Source organism: Oryctolagus cuniculus, chromosome 11, assembly GCF_964237555.1.
Source record: "Oryctolagus cuniculus chromosome 11, mOryCun1.1, whole genome shotgun sequence".
Classification (NCBI taxonomy): Eukaryota; Metazoa; Chordata; class Mammalia; order Lagomorpha; family Leporidae; genus Oryctolagus; species Oryctolagus cuniculus.
This window is the reverse complement of record NC_091442.1, coordinates 29,896,172-29,919,050: the sequence shown is the minus strand read 5'-3', so window position 1 is coordinate 29,919,050 and position 22,879 is coordinate 29,896,172. Positions and strand designations below refer to the sequence as shown.

The 22,879-nt window shown below is 52.6% G+C and overlaps 1 protein-coding gene across 8 annotated transcripts in view; it reads left to right on the top strand.

Annotated features, from left to right (window-relative positions):
• The window catches only part of RASSF2 (Ras association domain family member 2), a 37,041-nt gene extending 23,405 nt beyond the window's left edge, over positions 1–13,636 (top strand). For 7 of the 8 annotated variants that reach the window (XM_051845283.2, XM_051845285.2, XM_051845284.2 and 4 more), the window contains 7 exons: positions 1,857–1,945; positions 3,542–3,702; positions 4,464–4,565; positions 6,451–6,502; positions 6,951–7,072; positions 8,302–8,399; positions 10,441–13,636. In XM_051845283.2, coding sequence (XP_051701243.1) covers positions 1,857–1,945; positions 3,542–3,702; positions 4,464–4,565; positions 6,451–6,502; positions 6,951–7,072; positions 8,302–8,399; positions 10,441–10,510 — 694 coding nt within the window. In that variant the 3' untranslated portion in view covers positions 10,511–13,636. The remainder of the gene's footprint in view (positions 1–1,856; positions 1,946–3,541; positions 3,703–4,463; positions 4,566–6,450; positions 6,503–6,950; positions 7,073–8,301; positions 8,400–10,440) is intronic. The other variant, XR_007919383.2, reaches the window with a different exon arrangement.
• Positions 13,637–22,879: the final 9,243 nt, after the last annotated feature.

Here is a 22,879-nt window from a genome sequence, read left to right as displayed (position 1 = left end):
CCCTCAGCCAAAACCACAGTGGTGTTTGTTCTGACTGCAGTGAAAACCAAGCCCTCTCTGTTGGCCGCGTGGAACATTTTGTTGAACTCCACGGCCAAATCCCTCTCTTTTTCTACAATCGAGAGAAACCTACAGGGAGACCACACCCTGGGGCCAAGCTGCTTCCTTTCAGAGGAGTTTATGGAGGAGGCGCTGTGGCACCGAGACGCCCCGTCACGGTTCTTCGGTTTCGTCTAACTTGGCTTTGCTTTCAGCACTTTCGCTGCTGTATTTGATTTCCACACCCTGACCCCGACCCCCAGAATCCGTTACATTCCGTTCCCTCCAGGAGATGGTTTTTGACTCTCTGCTTGACCCCGTGGCCTTCGGCTGGGCCTGCCGCGGGGGCTTCCCTCTGCACGCTCATTTTCCTCTCTTTTCTCTGTAGCATCCCTACCTTGGAACCCATAAATGCCTTGAGCGAATTTGCAGGGAAGGCACATAATGTGGTCCCAGGCGCTGGCTATGATACAGCAGGTGCCTGGACCAGTTTCTGCTGCAGCAAGAGAGAGGGCTTTGGACCAGGTTGTGGGAGTGGCCACTACAGTACAAAGTGTTTGTCACTCACAAGAGGCCCTGACCACATCTATTCTGGGGCTCGGAAGTCCGTGGTTATGGAAGGAGTATTTTTTTTTAAATATTTTATTTGTTTATTTGAAAGATAGAGTTACAGAAAGAGTGAGAGAGAGAGAGGGGTCTTCTATCGCTGGTTCACTCCCCAGATGGCCTCAGTGGCCAAAGCTGGGCCAATCCAAAGCCAGGAGCCAGGAGTTTCTCCCAGGTCTCCCATGTGGGTGCAGGGGCTCAAGCACTTGGGCCATCTTCTACTGCTTTCCCATGCCAGAAGCAGGGGAGCTGGATCAGAACAGGAGCAGCTGGAACGTGAACCGGTGCCCATATGGGATGCCGGTGCCACAAGCAGAGATCTAACCTGTTATGCCACAGCACCAGCTCCAGAAAGAGCCTTTAAAAAGTTGATGGAAGATGTGTGTGATGAACAAATGACCCATGGATGTCAAAAACATTTTTGCACCAAAATAGCCCCATCTTGTGATGCCATTTGCTGTGAACTTGTACTACGGTAGGAAGTTCTTTCAGATTTTCCATTTTAATTTTCCTCCCTGAAATGATCCTCCCTGGAGCATGAGGCTTATAGCAGCCGTGTCCCAGGGAGCCCCGCCTCCTTTCCCCACGGGGTGGTCTTCATTGATCAGGCATGATTTTTCGGGCGCCAGATCCTCTGTTGATTTGGGGGGTGTGTCTCTGAGCTGCTCCTGTGGTCCTTTGTGGCTTCAAGGAGTTGCTTGTGCGCACAGGTCTGCTCTCTGCCTTGTGGTCCTTGCTGAGGACCGAGTCCTTGCAATGCCGGGAACACTGCACACCGCCCTGGGCCTGCTGGTGCCTGGTCTGTACCTCGCCACTCCCTGTAGACCCCAGCAGCCCTGCATGAGCTCCTCCTCCAACATAAACGATCCTGAACTAGAATCCTGTCCTGAGGAACAGATAGCCATTATTTGGGTTTTCCAAACAAGCCGTAGAGCCTGTATGTGCTTAGAAACCGAGCGCAGGCGACACATGGGTTTTGTCCTCGCCTTCTCTGTTCTGGGCTGATGAATTGGGTGCCTGTGTTGCTCCAGATGCTGGGAGAGAATTTCGCTCCCCAGGAGCCCGCCCTCCCTACCCAGTGCGCAGCCTGGGAGCTGGGCCAGCATCTAGTGACACAAGCAAAGCACGCCCTGGCAGGGGTGGGGCGAAGGGAGGGGAAGGGCTCCCTGTAGGGCTAAAACGGTGCCCCTTTGCTTTGTCTCTGCCCCCAGCACCATCCTGAAGCCCCTCACCATGCCCAACATTCAGATCTCAGAGGTGGACGCCCCAGCCGAGAGCGAGCAGGCGCTGAGCCCCACAGGTACGGGCACGGTGGGCGTCGCCTCCGGGAGGGACCAGCTGCAGGGAGACCGCTGTGCCGGGGGCTGGGAGCTGCGGCTTCTCTCTGAATATATACAATTCGCTTGGCCCAGGATTCACAAAGTGTTAAGAGGAAAGAATGGAAAAGTTCTCACTTCATCCTCCCAATATTGAGTTTCTCTCCCCAGGAGCAACCTGACCAAATCTCCTGAAGTATTCCCTGCAAATACTTGGCACAAATACCAGTGCCCTGACACACCCCTGCGGTTGGCTGTAGCTGCTCTCTCCCCCTTTTTATACAAGTGGCGTACTTTTTCTTTTTGAGAAAATACTATTCTTTTTATTAAAAAACATTTATTGGAGACAGACAAGACACACACACACACACACACACACACACACATCTCCCATCCTCTAGTTCATTCGCCAAATGCCTGCAACAGCTGGGGCTGGGTGAGGCCGAAACCAGGAGCCAGGAATTCAGTTCTAGTCTCCCATGTGGTTGGCAGGGACTCAACTACTTGAGCCATCATTGCAGCCTCCCAGGGTGCACATTTTTTTTTAAAAGATTTATTTATTTATTTGAAAGACAGAGATACAGAGAGAGAAGGAAAGAGACAGAGAGAGATCTTCCATCCACTGGTTCCCTCCCCAGATGGCTACAGCAGCCAGGGCTGGGCCAGGCTGAAGCCAGGAGCTAGGAGTGAAGAACTCCATCTTGGTCTCCCACATGGGTGTCAGAGGCCCAAGCACTTGGGCCAACTTTTGCTGCTTTCCCAGGTGCATTAGCAGGGAGCTAGATTGGAAGTGGAGCAGTTGAGACTTGAACTGACACTCATTTGGGGCGCCTGTGTCGCAGGCAGTGTCTTAACTCACTGCACCCCAATGCCAGCCCCACCTCGCCCCAGCACTTTTCTTGTGGTAAAGTAGACAGAACATTTCCAGTCCAAACCGCTCTGAAGCAGGCAGTTCAGTGGGATTAGACACACTCATCGTGTTGTGCAGCCATCACCACTATCCATCTCCAGAACTCTGTAAAGCGGAAATGCTGCCCCCATTAAAGGATAATGCCCCGTGGCCCCCAGCCCTTGGCACCGCCATGCTACTTTCTGGGTGGGATTTTGACTTCCCTAAGGGCTGTGCATAGGCGGCGTTGTGTAGGGTTTGTCTTCTTGCGACTGGCTTATTTCACGTAGTGTAACGTCCTCAAGGCTCAGCCACGTTGCAGCAGGTGCAACAGCCTTCGACCATGCTTCTCCCCTCCCAGGCGCTGTGCTAAGTGCTATTCGTGTGATCACTCATTGAGACCCTCCCGACAGTCCTGTGGGTGCTTGTTATTAGCGCCATTGTATAGATGAGAGAACTTAGGCACTGAGAGGCTGGAGACACTGGGCAGTGGTGGAGCTGGGATTGGAACCCGAGGAGTCTGGCTCCGAAGTCTGTGTGCTGAGCCTTTTCACTCTATTACTTCCCAGTAAATGTTTCTGCCCCAGCTCAAAATACTGTTTTTAAAGTAGGTTTTCCGGGAGGCAGTGGGTGTGGTAGCAGTGGCAATCGTGGGCAAGCAGCGCCCGCTCATTTCCCTCTTCCTTCTCAGACTCCAGGGGCCTGAAGCCCCTGCAGGAAGACACCCCTCAGCTGATGCGCACGCGCAGTGACGTCGGAGTGCGTCGCCGTGGCAACGTGAGGACGCCCAGCGACCAGCGCCGAATCAGACGCCACCGCTTCTCCATCAATGGGCATTTCTACAACCACAAGGTAGCGTGGCGAGGGGTGGGGATGCGGAAGGGACAGCCCCCGGGGGGGGGGGGGGTTATTGGACCCTTCCTTGGGCAGCTGCAGCCAAAGTCCCCTGCGGGACTCACAGGCAGCCACGTGTTTGTGGCTCAGTCTTGGGGTTGTGGCTATGCGTTTGGCTGGGAGCTTTGTCAGGGGGTCCCCCAGGTGGGCGTGGGTTCAGTGGGGCTGGACCCTGCTGTACCCTGGAAGGTCACTGAGCAGAGCTCCTGACCTTGCACCCTGGGTGAGTCTCCGTCTTCTGTGGCACATCTAGCTTTCCCCTTGGTTAAGGGCTGACCTCAAAGCAGGGCAGCAGTTCTCAGATTTGGGGGTGTCAGCATCCCACCCAGGCCATCCCAAGCTGGCTCACCCCTCCTTTCCTCCTGCTGCCCCCAAAGCACGTGCGCGGTGGGACAGGGCTCAGTGACCCCCTGGTGGCGAACCCCAGGGGCGGGGAATTTGTGCTTGTTTGGCTTGGATGAAGGGCCTTGGTTTTCTGAGTCCATGCCCACCTCCGACCACGGCACCTGACAAACCCAGCACCCTGAGCTTCCTGGGGGAGGTGAACTGAAGAGAGCACACCTGGGCCAGCGTTGCTTCTGCCACGTCCTGATGCTAGGCTCCCCACGGGCCTCTCAGGGAGCCGGTTTGGAGGACCCCAGTCACTGTGCCCACCTGTGGCACAGTGGGCGCTGTGTTTGTCCTCACTCCCGCCCTGAGCTGGACCCCTCTCTCTGCAGACGTCCGTGTTCACGCCTGCCTACGGCTCCGTCACCAACGTCCGCATCAACAGCACCATGACCACGCCACAGGTGCTGAAGCTGCTGCTCAACAAATTTAAGGCAAGTTCCCTGGGGATGCAGCAGGGGCAGGGCCCCACATGCGTCTTGGGGGCCACTAGGGGGAGACCATGTAGGTTTTTTTGGGGGGGGTGTGTCGCTCCCCATCTTCGTGGAGGAACGACACAGGACCCTGCGCTGTTCTTTTGTCTGCTCGGCCCTCCCCGTGTTTGCTGCTGGTTCTTCCCGGGTTGGCTACCGACCCTTCCACCTCCGTGGAAGGGCGGTTCCCCCTGCCACTTTCCCCACTTCCACGGGGGAGCGGCACACCGCCGGCCGGCTCTCTCGGGGGCTGCTCAGGTGTTCCTTCAGATAGATGTTCCTGGTGCATGTTGTCTCTCTCCTCCTTTATAGTCCTCTTCCACCAATCCCAACTCTGCTACCCACACGCCGAGTACGCTGCTCTCCTCCAATCAGGAGCAGGATCAGCTCCTGCAGGTCATCACTCAAGCTGGCGAGAGGCAGCTGCGTAGAAGTTGTTACTCCCTTCTCAGCGCCATATTGTGGGAGAGTAGATGCATAGAATAAGTCTTAATTCGAGTAACTTAGTCTAGTCCAAGTTGCTCCCAGTTGCTCCCCACAGGGGTGTGCCAGGCAGTTTGGCTTCTTTAGACACCCCCATACTCAAGGTCAGACCCACAGCATCAGCCTCGCCTGAGGCTCGGGAACAGAGTTAGGGAAACTCCTCTGTTAAACAGACGTGCAAATGGCAGTGGGTGTACCTCTTTAAGGTCCTGTTGCTCTGTGTTTTTCATAATCCCCCTGCGATTCTTTTTTTTTTAAGATTTATTTATTTGAAATTCAGATTTATACAGAGAGAGAAGGAGAGGCAGAGAGAGAGAGAGAGAGAGAGAGAGATCTTCCAGCCACTGGTTCATTCCCCAAATGGCTGCAACAGCTGGAGCAAGGCCAAAGTCAGAAGCCAGGAGCTTCATCTGTGTCTCTATGTGGATGCAGTGGTCCAAGTACTTGGACCATCTTCTACTGCTTTCCAAGGTGCATTAGCAGGGAGCAGCTAGGACTTGAACCATCTCACCCAGGGATGCTGGGGTTGCAGGCAGTGGTCTAACCCACTGTCAGCCAGCCCCTGTCTACTATTGATGAAGTAATCCTCCTGTCCCATCGCATCACTCTTTTTTGTTAAAGATTTATGTTTATTTGAAAAGAGGATGAGAGAGAGAGAGAGAGAATCTTCCATCTACAGGTGCACTTCTTAAATGGGACTGGGCCAGGCTGAAGCCAGGGATCTGGAACTCCATCTGGGCCTCCCACGTACCTGGGCCATCTTCTGCTGCCTTCTCAGGTGCATACGTGGGGAGCTGGATCAGAAGTAGAGCAGGGGCTAGTGCCATGGCTCACTTGGTTAATCCTCCGCCTGTGGCACTGGCATCCCATATGGGCGCCAGGTTCTAGTCCCGGTTGCTCCTCTTCCAGTCCAGCTCTCTACTGTGGCCTGGGAAGGCAGTGGAGGATGGCCCAAGTGCTTGGGCCCCTGTACCCTCATGTGAGACCAAGAGGAAGCACCTGGCTCTTGGCTTTGGATCAGCGCAATTCCAGCTGTAGTAGCCATTTGAGGGGTGAACCAATGGAAGCAAGACCTTTCTCTCTGTCTCTCGCTTTCACTGTTTAACTCTATCTGTCAAATAAATTAAAAAAAAAAAAAAGTAGAGCAGCTGGGGCTCGAACTGGTGTTCCAGTATGGGATGCCAGCATCACAGGCAGCAGCTTAGCCCACTGTACCACAGCTCGGGCCCCGTGTCACCACTTCTGAGAGCCGTAAATAAACAAATCTAGAATTGATTCAGCTTTGCAATGTTATGGAGGGATGGGCTCCAAGTTGCAATGCGTAAATCTGTGCTTTCAACCAGCTTCTTTTGCTCCTGGTCAGATTGAGAATTCCGCAGAGGAGTTTGCTTTGTACGTGGTCCATACCAGCGGCGGTGAGTCTGAAGAGCACAGTGGCCTTCGAAACTTTTAATTAACTCAAAACACCAAGTTCCTCTGCCTCCTTCGCTTGTTGCTTGGGTCTTGGAAACTCGACACTGTTTTCTGCTTCCAAAGCTGGTGGGCTGGTGGGCTGAGGCCGCTGGGGAGTGGCCCAGATGGGCCGTAAGCAAACTCAGACACCCAGCTGCCAGTCGAAAAAAGAGCTGACTTTGCGCTAGAGACTGCTCGAGCTAGCTCCTGCAAAGGGGCGTCTTCCAAAGCGGTAGAGGCATGGTGGTCCAGCTGTGGGGAGGGGAGCGGGAGGGGCTGCTGTTACTACACTTGTTTAACAGTGCATTTACGAACCGGTCTCCTGATTACATGGCCGCATGCCTTACAGCGTGCAGTCTGGCTGGGCCCTGCCTTGAGCCCACTCACGCTGCTGCTGGTTCTGTGTTACAGAGAAACAGAAACTCAAGGCCACCGACTACCCTCTGATCGCCCGGATCCTCCAGGGCCCCTGTGAGCAGGTTGCCAAGGTGTTTCTGATGGAGAAGGACCAGGTGGAGGAAGTCACCTACGACGTGAGTCCCCTGGGGCTTGGGGGGCGGGGTCAGTCCCTGGAAGGGTGGCGACTCTGCTGGGTCCTGCAGTTGAGGGTGGGGGTGGGGGAGGGTGGGGGTGGGGGTGTGGGGGTGGGGGTGGGGGTGGGGGAGGTGGGGGTGGGGGTGGGGGAGGTGGCTCAGCAGGACTTTTTGGCCAAGGACCAGGCCCCTTTTTCTGCCATTCCTGAAGGCAGTTGAGGGCACGCCCTGTGGGAGCTGTTGGAGTAGTGCTCACGTAGAGATTGCTAGAGAGAGAGAGAGGGGCTCCATTTCTCACGCCTTTCCCGGATATTGTTAGAAGGTTCAGAAGTTTCTGCAGACAGTCTCTTTGCAACATCAATAAGGTAGCAGGGATGTTACCTTAAGCATTAGCTTTGGTAACAACACACACACACACACACACACAAGGGTAGCACCTTACACAGCCAATAGTCACTGTTTTTGCTTATCGATTCTGCAGGCTGGGGACAGTGGCTCTGCTGGTGGAGGTGGGCTGGCTTCAGGTGTGCCCTGGGTGTCCTGTTCGGAGAGCAGGCTCAGGGGCCAGTGGCTGCTCAGCAGTGCTCCTAGTGTGGATGGCTACAGCACAAGAAACCAGGCCAGACCCTGCTAAACCCCCGAGCCCAGCATTGGCAAACCTTAAGTCTGCACCCTTCGATTGGCCAAACCCAGTCACATAGCCACGCCCAGCGTTGATGGGGTGGAGCCATGTACTCACCTCTGGGGAAGCGTTGATAAAATTGGGACTGGAGGGAGATTCTGGTTGGGGGGAGGAGATGGTTCCACTCCTCTGCAGGCACCCCACAGCCTCTCAGAAGCAAGTCCACGTCTGGGGTGCCTCTTTTGAGAGCTAAGACACAAGTGGCCATTCTGAGCGGTGTGATTCCCTTCGGGAAGTACAGAGATATTTCTGTAACGTCCCGGGTTCGGTGTTCTCTCTGCATCACCGTATCAAGAGAAAGTGCTTTTCCGAGGACTGGCTAGCTGAGATGCAAAATGAGAGGTTATGAGATGGAGCTGCGTAAATGAGGCGCGGGCATCCCGCGGACTTGGTGCCAGCCCCGAGAGGAAGGCAGCTCCACTCCCGCCCTGTAGGAGATCCTGCGTTCAGCAGAAATGCGGATTTCACAGGCCTTGCATGAGCAGGATGGCTAGGGGGCTTGCAAGGCTGCTGGGAGAGAGTGCCCGGCTAACTGCTTCCTCCACAGGTGGCCCAGTACATCAAGTTTGAGATGCCAGTGCTTAAAAGCTTCATTCAGAAGCTCCAAGAAGAAGAGGACCGGGAGGTAAAGAAGCTGATGCGCAGGTGAGTGCGGCCTGCTGGCGCTGGCCCGGCTTCTCCTGCATCTCAGGGGGCTGCCCAGGGGCCAGCCTGCACCTCCCGTGGGGCCAAGAAACCACATACCCATTGGTCTCTCTGCTTCTTGTGTCGGGCTTTCGTCTGGCTGTGGGATATCACCTTGGCCTTTGTCCCTCCTTCTAGGGAAAGTCTCTGGGGGGAGAAAAGTGTCAGTCTAGAATTCCTGGGGGGTCTAGATTCGGAAGTGGGGAAGGGGCAGGCATTGGGTCCGGCAGTTAAGTTGCCGGTTAGGGTGCCCAGATGGCCCATCCGAGTCCCTGGGTGCAATTCTGGCTCTAGCTCCCCACCTGGAAGGCAGCAGGTGAATTACCCAAGTAATTGGGTCCCTGCCACCACATGGGAGAGCTGGATGGAGTTCCCTGCTCCTGGCTTCATCCTGGCCCAGCCCTGGCCATTGAAGGCATCTGGGGAGTGAACCAGCAGATGGGAGTTCTCTCTCTCTCTCTCTCAAATAAATTTAAAAAATAAAAAAAGGTGAGCTGACTTCAAGCTGGTTTTCCGAGTGTATGATGAGGCTCCCAGCAGCTGAGGGATGTGGGCAGAGTCTGGGGAAACCCAGGGACAGTGCAGTTCCTGCAGCGTGCGCTTCCGCCCATGCCTGAAGCCGTGAGCAAGGCCTGCTCGTGGAGACCAGGCGTTCTGGAGGCTTTGAGAAGGAGGTGCATTAGTGGCAGAAGTGCAGAGCCAGCTCCTCCCAGAATCCCTTTCACCTCCCTTCCTCCCTTCTTAACGTTTCTCTTCTGGAACTCTCATTTGGGTTTAAAAACCAAGAACGTTCCTTTCAGGAGAGGATCTTATAGTGTCTGCCACAGTTAGTTATAGAATAGACTGTATTTCACAAATATCATGAAAATCAACTGAATTTTTGGAAATATTTATTTATTTATTTATTCGAAAGGCAAAGTTACAGAGAGGCAGAGGCAGAGAGAGAAACAGAGAGAGAGAGAGATCTTCCATCCACTGGTTCACTCCTCAAATGACTGCAACAGCCAGAGCTGGGCTGATCTGAAGCCAGGAGCTTCTTCCTGGTCTCCCATGTAAGTGCAGGGGTCCAAGCACTTGGACCATCTTCCACTACTCTCCCAGACACATTAGAAGGGAGCTGGATCTGAAGTGGAGCGGCTGGGACTTCTACCGGCGCCCATATGGGATGCTGGCACTGCAGGCAGCAGCTTTACCTGCTACACCACAGTGCTGGCCCCAAACTGAAGATTTTTAATGACTGGAGAACAAAGCCAATGGTTGGTCATAGAACAGACTTCATAAATATGGTAAAATAGTTGACTTTTTTTTTACCACTGAAAAATAAAGCCAATGCTATATTTACTGTTACCAGTAATAAGTAGTGTGATAGAGGCTAGTGTTTATTGAACACTTACTATGTCCTGAACTTTAAGAATGACTTTTGCCATGCAGGGCAAAGCCCTAACCATAGGGTGTATGTGCTCTGTAGCCCTGTGCACTGCCCACTCAAGTGTCTGCAGGGCTGAATGTAGATCGGGGCTCCTGGGGAAGCAAAACTTACCCACGAGCTCTGTTTCTGTGGCTTCCGCCAAATGCAGATGCTGACACAAGTTTGACACGTGATGCTGCCATTTTGTAGCCCCCCAAAAGGTCAGAGAAGTTGACGATCTCGTATGACCGACCTAGGTAGAGGTCAGAGCTACAGTGCCCATAAAGTACTGTCCACACTGCATGGGCACAGGAAGCTCAACAGCGGATCCCCCACGATTGTCATCATTTGCACCTTTTCCTTCTCCTTTCGCGAGACTTTCCAACCGTAGCCAAATAATCTCATTTGGATTTGGTCTCCTTATTCCTTCTCATGAACGTAAGCAGCAAAGTGGCTAACGAGTAGGCCAGTGCTAGAAGCGAAGGGGCAGTTACCTGGCTCAGCCGGTGCTTGGAGTTACCTGGGTGGTCCCTCGGGTCATGCGGAGGGCTGTGTGGCTGCCTGCCCTCCGCTGCAGCTGTTTCTGGTCCACAGATACACTGTGCTCCGGCTGATGATCCGGCAGAGGCTGGACGAGATTGCTGAGACCCCAGCCACAATCTGAGCTGCAGGAAGCGGGGGGTCCAGACTCCCCCGGGGCTGCCGTGGACAGGAGAGCGCTCACAGGAAGCTGGGCACTTCCCTTCCATGGGAAACGCAAACCTTTGCAGCCCCTGACCACCCTCGTGTGCTCCCTGGAGCAGGAGGAAGAAACCAGCGGACGACTCCCCTTCCCTGGATCCCTGCTCTTTCTTTGACTCGGCAAGGACTTTTGATTTTTGTTCTAAGACCCAAACTGTGTGTGTGTGTGTGTGTGTGTGCACGCGCGCATGCGTGCACATACATGTGTGCACAGGATATGTGTCTGTGTGCCTCCCTGATAATTTCACGTGCAGTTGAATTCCCAGCAGTCAGCTGTGAGGCTGGCAGAGGCGCTGCTGGTGGGCAGGGAATTCAGCGGAGTCGCTGATCTGAGTGACTTGGCGCTAAAGGAGAGATCCCCCCCACCCAGTGCTAGGGAGCAGCTGCACGTGTCGGCCCGTGCCTCGAAGGCGGAGGGGCTCCTGCAGGCTCACTGTGCTGGGTATGTGTGTGTTAGGAGAGATTCTCTCTGGATGTCTGTCTAGAAGGATGGGTGAATGTGAGATCCCTGGAAGTTAACAAAGGAACAGCCCCATACCCCTGGAGCAGGTGTCTTGGAAAGAAAAAGATGAATTATCAAGGAGTCGATGCAGTAAGCCCTTCTACACTGGGTACTCGGCTCACGTCAAGAAGGAAGGCGTGTGTGATGTTCTCTACAGAAGCCTGCCAAGAATGCACCGTGTCCCTGTCCCCAGCTCAAGGGGACTGGAACGTGTGCGTTTCTCCCGGCATGCCACGTGGCCAGCCTCTGCCTTCTTGGAGTTGAAGTCAGGATCTACTGAAACAGCGCTCTCTGGTGAGCACATGGCACCAACTGGCTGGCTCATCCTGGGATGGTGGCCAGCAGTCTTCTGGGTTCCCTTTTAAGGGCTGAAGGGACGTGGAGAGGTGACAGGTGCCTTCCCGCCCAGCCCACTGCCTCGTCTTCCCTTGACTCGCTCTGCACCGGGAGCTGGGGCTGTGCCTTGTGCTTTCCAACCTCTGGATTCTTCCAAGCTGCCCTCCCCCTCCGTGTGGAACTGGACTCCAAGAATGAGGGCTGCTCTGAGCGTGGGGCTCCAGGAAGCTCCTCAGAGCAGGGACGGAGCTCCTCTCTCCGTCTCCAGCAGCCACCCAGGATCCTCACAGCTGACCCTGATGGAGGGGAAAGGAAGGGACCGACTGTCCTCTGGGAGCCCCATCAGGAAGACTGCCAGGCAGCGGGCCCCGGGGTGACTGGTGTGGTTGGAGGAGGGACAGACAAGTGCTGGCTTGTGGAGGTCAACCAGGCAAGAGCAGGATCTCCTGCAGCAGCCTTGCTGGGGGAGGGGCGCCCCCATCTCCTCCGCACCCCCTGCTCCAAGGAAGGAGAGCCACTAGTCAGTGCCTCCAAATGGCGACACAGCTGTTCCTGCCCTGGAGACCCTCCTGTGCCCCCTGCTTGTACCGGTGGCCTCCCTGCTGGCCTCCTTAGAAAGCTCACAGCCATGGGCTCATTGCTGGCTTCCCAAAGCAGACCTGCTGCTCCCTGGTGCTCTGCCAGGGGTCTCCTAGCCAGCCCGCCGCCTCTGTGGGGACAGCACCACCAGCCCCATGGGTCGTGTGGCATGGAAACCCAGAGGAGCTTAGTCTCAAGCACACACCTGCTAGCTTCTGCAGAAGGCACACATTGGGGGACAAAGGGCAGAGGTCAGGACTGGGACTTCTTTGTTATCAATGGGAAAGAGCAGGTTTATGAATGAAATGCCCCTCCTGGGCTTGGCATTTGGAGAACTTCTCCCATTGTTTTTATCTTGACTGTTCAAGGCCTTTGATGGCCCCAAGAATTCTCCCTAGGGGCCTGGAAGGCAGTGTCTCCACCTGGCATATTACTAACCCCTAACTCTTACTGGAGGCCAATCGCCAGTTCCTGAAAATTCTAATTGGCACGCGGAAATGTTGCCAAACGCCCAGTTTGCCAGGTCACTTGGTGAGGAGGCAACACGAGGGAGGACTTGACTTTTCAAAGGTCAGGAGTGGGACTGGGGGGGAGACACACCTTATGCAGCTGGGGCTGTGGAGCACAAGTGGTGGGCGTGTGGGTGGGGAGTTTGCTCACTGGCCTCCAGGGCGCTGGATTTCGACTGAGTTGAGGTTGAGGCAGCTAGTCTCGGGGTATCAGCCACCCAGCCACAAGAAAAACGGGGAGACCTGAGGTCGAGAAACATTTCCACCTTTCCACTCTCCCTACCAAAAAAAGCACACAACACTCTCTCCTAGGAACGGCCAGATACCCACATTTTATCTTCGTACTTGCAGTGTGAGGAACCCCACGCAAAACCATCTTGGCCAGAGTCCTCTCCTGTGAGATTGGAGGGTTGTCAGGAGGGTGGAAGGAGAAAGGGCCATAGAAGCTAGAAGAAGCTCTCTCAAACAACAAAAGCACAACAAGAAAAAACTCTCAACATCGTATTTCAAAGCTATGTGACACAGTTACACACACCTCCAAGAGGGAAACGACAAAACATGTTGGGAGTCTCTGGCCACCCAACCATGACGTCAGCAATGAGCCAGGAGGCAGAGGAGGCTGGGCAGGCAGCAGGGCTGTTGAGTTGTAGCCGGAGGCAGAGGTGGTGAGATGGTGCGGTAGAAGCCAAGCCAGCCGTGGCACGCCACCTGCCGGACGGAATGGGACGCACTGGCCCTGTCTGGATGTTAAAGCACCCAGCCGTGTCTCCCTGAGCACAAGAGACCCGCAAGCTGTGAAGGAAAGGCCTCGGTTTACCCTTGGAAATATCCGGGTGCCTTGCAGACCCGTGTCCAGGCTGACGCTCCCAGGGTGCAGTCATTAGTGTCTTTGAAGAAGCCCCTGAGCACTGGGAAGCGTGCTTTAAAAAAAAAAATCCTAACTTGCCTTCCAGCCATGGTACCCGACCCTGTTGGATGTTTGGTTCTGAACTTCGAGACGGCCGTTTCTCGGCGTCTTCACGTGGTCTGGCGGGGCTTCCGTCAGGAGCCGTGCATTTCTGTAGCGTTTTGATGTGTGTGAACACCCCTGCTCTAGATGTTGAAATAAAGCACTTTCCAAGGAGGAGTCCCCTGTGCATGGGAGAGGGGGTGGCGATGTGGGAGCGGGGCGGGAAGGTGAAGGTGCACCCAGGAGGCGCTGGATTTTTTTGGCCCAGGGGCCCAGACCCAGCTGCCCTTCCTCCTAAGGGACGTGAGAGCAGCCCCTTTGCGAGGCCAGGGGAAGCAGTGGGCACTGGCACTCAGGGAGGCTCATTAGGTCCCTGGGGCCGACTTCGCCTAGAACCTGGGCTCCAGGCTGCCCCACAGGGCTGTGGAGACCCGGGTGGGCTTGCCTTCTCTGGAGACAGCTCCGCAGGGCTCCCGGGGAAAAGTTTCAGACTAGGGCCCAAGTGCCACCTGCGGGGTGGGGAGGGTCTGATGGTTACCTCGGGGTGTCAGCCTGGCCCGGGCCACGGTACACAGCTGTTTGGTCGAACACCAGTGTTGCTGTGCGGTTAACTTCTCAGGTGAGAGCCACGTCTAGGCAGAGACCCAGGGCCCCAAAGGAAGAAGGAACTCTGCCCCTGGGCCCCTCTGGACTCCACCTGTGAGGCAGTTCCTGAAATTCTCTCCCAGCCCACACGTGCACACACCCACACACACACACACTGCTGGTTCTGTTTCAGGAGAACTCTGACTAGCACAGAGGGTAACAGGGTTGGTTCATAAAGTTTGCATGTGTGATTGACAGTTGTCTGCTTAGGAAAGAAATCTACCCGTGGAGCATAAATAATGACCATTAGAATTCAGCTCTCAAAAAAGGTAGCAAGCAAGATAAAATTTTGAATGATGCCTCCCCGCCCCAAAGAGTGCTGAGAAAGAGAGAGGTGGATACAACACGTTTTAAAAACATTTATTTGAGCCGGCGCCGTGGCTCAATAGGCTAATCCTCCACCTTGCGGCGCCGGCACACCGGGTTCTAGTCCCGGTTGGGGCGCCGGATTCTGTCCCGGTTGCCCCTCTTCCAGGCCAGCTCTCTGCTATGGCCAGGGAGTGCAGTGGAGGATGGCCCAGGTGCTTGGGCCCTGCACCCCATGGGAGACCAGGAAAAGCACCTGGCTCCTGACTCCTGCCAGGATCAGCGCGGTGCGCCGGCTGCAGCGGCGGCCATTGGAGGGTGAACCAACGGCAAAGGAAGACCTTTCTCTCTCTGTCTCTCTCTCTCACTGTCCACTCTGCCTGTCAAAAAAAAAAAATAAATAAAAATAAAAAAAAAATAAAAAAAATAAAAACATTTATTTGGCTAGTGCCGCGGCTCACTAGGCTAATCCTCCGCCTGCGGCGCCAGCACCCCAGGTTCTAGTCCTGGTCGGGGCGCTGGTTCTGTCCCGGTTGTTCCTCTTCCAGCCAGCTCTCTGCTGTGGCCCGGGAGTGCAGTGGAGGATGACCCAAGTCTTGGGCCCTGCACCCCATGGGAGACCAGGAGAAGCACCTGGCTCCTGGCTTCAGATCGGCGCAGATCCTGCCGAAGCGGCCTTTTGCAGGGTGAACCAACGGAAGGAAGACCTTTCTCTCTGTCTCTTTCTCTCACTGTCTAACTCTGACCACAATGGCTGGGGCTGGGCCAGGCTGAAGCCGGAAGGCAGGAACTCCATCCAGGTCTCCCACGTGGGTAGCAGGGTCCCAAGTCTTGGGGCTGTCATCTGCTGCTTTCCCAGGTGCATTATCGTGGAGCTGGATTGGAAGCAGAGCACCAGGATTCAAAATTGGCGTTCTGATGTGGGGCACCGGGATCACAAGTGGCGGCTAACCCCGCCGCACCGCCACAGCAGCCCCGGTCACTGTCTCTCTTGAGTATTGTTTCAATTTCCTGCAGCTGCAGGTTTTAGCCCTTCACTGGCTGCATTGACTAAGTTGGTGACGTAGGTGAGCCGGCAGTGAACACGTCAGGCAGCGGGACTTGCCTGCTGCACACATCACGTGGATGTAGGTAACAGAGACGAAAGGTAAACACCTGTTTGGGTGTCACCAGAGCCCCGACCCAGGCAGCAAGAAGTTCGAGTGAAGACAGCCAGCAGAGCTTGGCTTGCTCTGTGGAAACAGATTGTATGAAATCATTTGGCATTGTCTATTTTAGGTGATGAAGTTATTACTGAACAGGGCTTGCTGGCAGGACACGCCTGGGAAGTTCTGAATACATTTGAATATGTTGCTGGGGTGTTTGAATACACACAAACTACTGAAGCCTGCCACTGGGTGACACTGACATTGCTATTTTTAAGACCATACAGAATAAAAGGCTGGACTTAGATTTAAGTCTAGAAATTATGCAAATATGTAAGTTAGCTTTATGTAAGTAACGAATTATACATATATACATTATAAATATATACACATGTAGGTCATATATGTTAAATAGTTGTAAAATTGTGGGCCCTTTGGAGGGTGTAAATCTCTGTTTGAGACAGTCCCAGTTGGTCTCTGTTGTTCTGCTATAATTATCAACAGCACTGCATTTGTTTATATATATATATTTATATATATATTATATATATTTATATATATATATTTAACATTTCTATACAACAAAGGAAACCATAAACTGAAAAAATAACCTACAGGAAGGGAGAAAATATTTGCAAGCCATATACTTGATACGAGGTTAATGTCCAAAATAGGAAAGGACACAAAAAGTTCATGGGAAAATGTAATTAAATGGAAAGTTCACTTTGGGATGGGCGTTTGGTGCGGTGGTTCAGTTGCGACGCGGGACGCCTGCATCTCCATGACTGCCCGTGGCGGCGCTGGCTTCTCTTCCGATCCAGCTTCCTGCTGGCGCTCACCCTGGGAGGCAGGGCTGGTGGCCCACGTGGGTGACACGGATGGAGTCCCTGACTCTGGGCTTCAGCTGTCGTGGGTATTTGGGAAGTGAACCAGCGGAAAGAAAATCTCTGTGTCTCTGCCTTTTAAATGAATTTTTAAAAACTGATGTTTATTCGGTTTAAAAGCATTTTGAAATCTATAGTATTCTTCACAGCACATGCTTTGCCAAGAACTTTTTGAAGACCCTGACATATATAAGGAACTCATATAACTCAAAAACTCCTAAATTACATGTCCTGTGCAAGTCACTAAGCCCCTGTCTGCTGTCCCTGGCCATCTGGGGTTGCGGCACCAGGTTTGGGTATTTTGCAATGCAGGGCAGAAAGATTGCGACAGCGTGGGGCTGTCTTGCCAGTGGGAAGTCATTATGTCTCAGAGATGTCTGGGGTATAATTTTGGCAAGAAACTGCTGATGAGAACTCCCACACATAGCAAACAGTGAATGTCCAGGCTATAAAAAACCCTGAATCCGAAATATGCCCAAGGAAACATCCTAAAGGGAGGGGCGTGTTTGAAAGACTGTATCGCTCAGCTTCAATTGTAAAAGTTCCCTAACTAAATTTTTGGTATAAACTAAGTCTTCACACACACACACATGCACACACATGCACACACACACACGTGTGCACACATACACATCCACTCAAGTTAGCCCAAAGTTCTTGAGCTAACTAAGCAAAGGGAGCAAACTCCAGGGTCTGTGACTCGTGAAAAGAAACCGGCAGGGGCAGGTGTTGGTGCAGCAGTTAAGTTTCCACTTGGGATCCCTGCAGCCCATCGCTGAGTGCCTGGTTCGAGTCCCACCTCCTCCACTGTGATCTAGCTTCCTGCTAATGCATACCCTGGGAGGCAGCAGCGATGGTTCAAAAATGTGCGTCCCCGCCGCACACATGGGAGACCTGGACTGAGTTCTGGGCTCCTGGGTTTGCACGGCCCAGCCATGGCTGTTGCAGGCATTTGTGGAGTATCTGTCTCTGTCTGCCTGCTTTTCAAATAAAACAAGGGGAAAACGTTGAATTTAAAGTGGTCATAGTAATCTACAGATAAATTATTTTAAATACTTCAGGAATTTTATCAGGTTGGTAAAACAATGAGAATATATTAAAATTATATTTCTGTGTATTTCTAGGTATCTAGTAAAATATTAGAAAATGAAATTTAAAAATTGATTTCCTTTACAGATTATAAATTTAGCTGCTCTCTCAAATTTATCAATAGATTCAAATAATCCTAATAAAAAGTCAAGTAGGTTTTTCTTTTCCTTTGCTTTCTTCCTCCCTTCTGGGATACTAGTATAGCCAAAATTAAAAAGCATACACATGCATATTATTTAGCCCTTGAAAGTATAATTATAAAGTTTAAATAGAAACATGGAAATACTATGTAAAGTGAATAAAAGAGCATGACTAATGTGATTGCAGCCTAAATATAAAGTCCTGTGAGGGATCAGCACTGTGGCACAGCTGGTGAAGCCATGCTTGCGAGGCCAGCATCCCGTATGGGCACCAGTTCAAGTCCCGGCTGCTCCACTTCCGGTCCAGCTCCCTACTAATGCACCAGGGAAGGCAGCAGAAGATGGCCCAAGTGCTTGGGTTCCTGCCACCCACGTGGGAGATGTGGATGGAGTTCCTGGCTCCTAGCTTTGGCCTGGCCCAGCCCTGACCCCTACTGCCACCTGGAGAATGAGCTAGTAGATGACCTCAAATGGCCTAAACTGGAATAGAACACAGCTCGCTCGCTCGCTCGCTCCCTCCCTCCCTCCCTCCCTATCACGTTGCCTTTCAAATAAATAAAAAACAATTATGAGAAAAGTTACCTTAGCATGATGGGGTTACATATTCTTTGTGTGTCTATTACATTGGCTTTTTTTTTTTTAATTTGACAGGTAGAGTTAGACAGTGAGAGAGAGAGAGAGAAAGGTCTTCCTTCCTTTGGTTCACCCCCAAATGGCCACTATGGCCGGAGCTAGCCGATCCGAAGCCAGGAGCAGGTGTCTCTTCCTGGTCTCCCATGCAAGTGCAGGGGCCCAAGCACTTGGGCCATCCTCCACTGCCCTCCTGGGCCACAGCAGAGAGCTGAACTGGAAGAGGAGCCACCGGGACTAGAACCCGGCACTCATATGGGATGCTGGCACCGCAGGTGGAGGATTAACCAAGTGAGCCATGGCGTGGGCCCCATATTGGCTTTTAAATTAAAAGTTTTATGGCCCAATATTGACTATTGCAGGCATTAGGGCAGTGAATCAGCAGATGGAAACTCTCTCTCGCTCTCTCTCTCTCTTCTCTCTCTCTGTTGCTCTTTCAAATACATATAAATAAATCTTAAAAGAAAATATAGGCCAGCGCTGTGGCTCATTAGGCTAATCTTCCGCCTTGCGGCGCCGACACACCGGGTTCTAGTCCTGGTCAGGGCACCGGATTCTGTCCCGGTTGCCCCTCTTCCAGGCCAGCTCTCTGCTGTGGCCAGGGAAGGCAGTGGAGGATGGGCCCAAGTCCTTGGGCCCTGCACCCGCATGGGAGGCCAGGAGAAGTACCTGGCTCCTGGCTCCTGGCTCCTGCCATCGGATCAGTGCAGTGCGCTGGCCGCAGCGCGCCGGCCTCGGCGGCCATTGGAGGGTGAACCAACGGCAAAGGAAGACCTTTCTCTCTGTCTCTCTCTCTCTCACTGTCCACTCTGCCTGTCAAAAAAAAAATATAATAATACTTTATATGAACTTTTTGGAAACCCCTTATATGCATAGATTTCAAAATTTTGTGCACCAAAACAAACAAGCTCCTCTTTTAATTCCATGTTCCCACAAACCAAATTATTTAAGTCACTTCCTGTAGTAATACCGCCCACACACACACACACACACACACTGGAAGGATCACATCATTTTGAATGAAGAAAGAATTCTAACAATTCTCAAGAACCCATTTTTAAAATACATTTGATTTATTTGAAAGGCATAGTGACAGAGAGAGGGAGAGAGCTTCCATCTTCTGGTTCACTCCCCAAATGGCCGCAACGGCCAGGGCTGGGCCAGAAGCCGGAAACTCCATACCTGTCTCCCGCATGGACAGCAGGAGCCCAAGCACTTGGGCCATTTTCTGCTGCTGTCCCAGGTGCATTACCAGGGAGGTGGAGCAGAAGTGGGGCAGCCAGTGCTCTGATCCAGGATACTAGCACGGCAGGTGGCGGCTTAACCCACTGCTGCACAACGCTGGCTCCAAGAACCCATTTAAACAACCTTGTGGCTAAGGTGTCTAATAACCCTAAAGCCCCAACACAGGGACGTGACCCCGAATGGCCTAAACCAGAACAGAACACAGAGGGAGCCCAGAGAGGCCCCTGACAGAGGAATGCTGACTCGGATTCAGCCGCTCTGGGTGGGGCTTGGGGTCTGCCCTGTGTCACACCCCTAGGGGATGCATCTGCGATGGTCCGCAGAGCACGCGTTGAACAGCAAAGCTGGGAGCTCTGTTAACCAAATGATTCCAAAGGATGCTGAAACTATCCTCTGATCCTGAGCAATTCTGAGCCCTAAAAGCAACTTTGAACATCCTGGGGTGTCTTATTAAACAATCTCAAAATCTTAAGCCCCAAATTATCCCACATGGCCCTAAACTCATCAAGCCACCTTACATGACCCTAAAGATCCCAGTACACTATACAAGATCTTTCACTTTATACTCCAAAGAGGGTCCTTGAAAATTCAAGTATATTTTAAATGATTCCAAACCCCTATCATCCAACAGACCCTGAAAGATCCAAGACTCCAATGCACTCTAAGCAATCCTAATTGATTCAAAAGGATCCTAAACCCAAGATGATCTTAAATAGTTTCATAGGAGCCTAACTCTGATGAGGTCAACGCTCCCAGTCTCAGTGACATTGGTGCCATCAACTCCAATGGCCTTGACATTCGTGAGTCAACAATCTTATTTTTTTTAAGATTTATTTTATTTATTTGAAAGCCAGAGTTACACAGAGAGCAAAGGAGAAGCAGAGATAGAGAGAGGGATCTTCCATATACTGGTTCACCCCTAAATGGCCACAACGGCCTGAGCTGCACCGATCCAAAGCCAGGAGCCAGGTGCCTCTTCCTGGTCTCCCATGCGGGTGCAGGGCCCAAGCACTTGGGCCATCTTCCACTGCTTTCCCAGGCCATAGCAGAGAGCTTGATTGGAAGAAGAGCAGCCAGGACCAGAACCGGCGCCCATATGGGATGCCGGCGCCTCAAGCCAGGGCTTTAACCTGCTGTGCTGCAGTGCCGGCCCCATGAGTCAACAATCTTAAACCCTAGCAGGCAATGCAGCAGACACCTTGCCCATGACCTGTCCTGGCCCCGATTACTCTGTTTATAGACCTTGACTTTAGCCCTAACTCAGGGACCCCATTGATGCTGAACTGGAAGACCATGAATTCTAAATGGTAACAAACCAATGCATGGTTGATCTTGACATCCCCACCCCCACCCCCCACCCCATCATTGACTACTGGGAATCCTAAAAACCATGAATGAATGACCCTGAACTCTGTAGAGACTGGCAGAAATCCACATCACCCTGACCGCAACCCTAACCCTACATCCCTCCTCATAAAGATTGTGCGCCTTCACTCTAAAATCCTACTGACATTAGACTATCCCAAGGCTTTCCTGGTCTGCATGTGAGCCTTAACCCTTAATGACACTAATCTGAAACCCCAAACACTGAATCACAGCAAAGAAGTATCGAGAGAGCCCAAGCCAGACACCGACTCTTCACCCCGACAAACACCATGAACTTCACCACAGTCCCACCCCCAGCCCCCACGCACGCCGTCGCCAAAGACCTTACTACAAAACAGGGTGAATAACACTTTTGCTAAACTCAGTCCCCTTTTGAGCTGAGACCCAAAAATTCAAATGAGTCCTGCTTTTCTCAGTTTAATCACAGAGATCCATCCTGAACTGAGCTGAAAACAGTGCCAATTTTAGGCATTATGAGACTAAATTTAAGCCATCCTTAGAGCCCTAACATTGTGCTTTGGGTCAATGTGACAGTCAGCATGTTGTGCAAAGAGGAGGGGGCGGAATCCCAGCAGCGGCCCCTCCCGGGCAAGCCAGGTGCAGGAATTATCACAGAGAATGCTGTAAATGCATCCTGGTGAGTGATACTGACTTACATTACTTTATCCCCCAAGGAAAAAATGCTCCAAAAAGGCACTCCCCTGCCCCCAGAAAAATCCAAGAACCATAACACTGTTTTCCTGGGGGGACATCCTGAGAGATTATAGTATGATTTGAATGAGCTTCCTAAATGAGATTCCAGTCTCAGTAATAAAGATCGGTCTCCCAGTGTGCAATAATTTCCCTATTCGGAATTTGTACGAAAGGATATTAAAGTCTATAGACTCATCATAAAACCAAGTCCACTCAGGGAAAGCGGAAGCCATGACAGTGAAAAGAGCCGGCTGGTGAGACACACACAGGATGGTACTCTGTGTATTACACCCACACAAAAGGCATGTGTAAGGATAGGAAGGATGCAATCACCTTGGCAGAGGCCACCCCGAGCACCCAGGCAATGTTTTCCTTCCCTGGCTACTCTTCATTCTTTGAAGAAGAACTGCGTTGAGATAAGATCCACACACAGTGAAACGCGCCTGTCTTAAGTGTCTGGGGTGAAGTCTGGACTAATGCACCCATGTGTGTAGCATTACCGCCATCCAGAAACAACCTGTTCCCAGCCCTTTCTTAGCACACTGCCTTATCCTTTGCCCTCTTTTATCTCAGTAAGACACTGCCTTACTCATTGGTTTGGCTGCCGTCTCCTTTTCAACAATCGAAGCTCCCAGAGAGCTGGGATCTCTCTGTCTTGTTCGTTGCTGTCTTCCTCCGGTTTCAGGACCCCTTCTTGGTTGCACTGAGAGAATGCATGGTCCTTCCACAGTGCAAGCCTCTGACCGACAACCCTGCAAACCCACCTGGCGCTCTGTGCCGCTGGGCATCACCCCCCACCCGGGGGTGAAATGTCGCTCAGAAAGCAGGTGCCGGGGTGAGTGAACGGCACAGCAGTGCAGACGCTGCTCGGGACACCACGTGCAGGACTGGAGTTCCTGGGTTTGAGTCTTGGCTTGGCTTCTGGTTCCAGCTCCCCTGCTAATGTGCACCTTTGGGGGCCGCTGGCGATGGCACAAGCCGCGGAGTCCCTGGCACCCAGGCAGAAGACCTGGATTGAATTCCAGGCTCCTGGCTCCTGTCTGCCCAGCAGAGGCTGTTGGCAGCCATTGGGAAGGGAGATTAACTGTTTCCCTCTCTCTGTCTGCCTGCCAAGTAGGTAAAGTAAATAAAGAGAAAACCTTAACATTGTGAAGATAAAAATGCAGGTATTCCCTGGGTGCAGCCTCTGAGGGAGACTTTGCAGAGCTGAGAACACCAGGGTGGAGTCACTGCCAGGTGACCCCACGGCCCAGG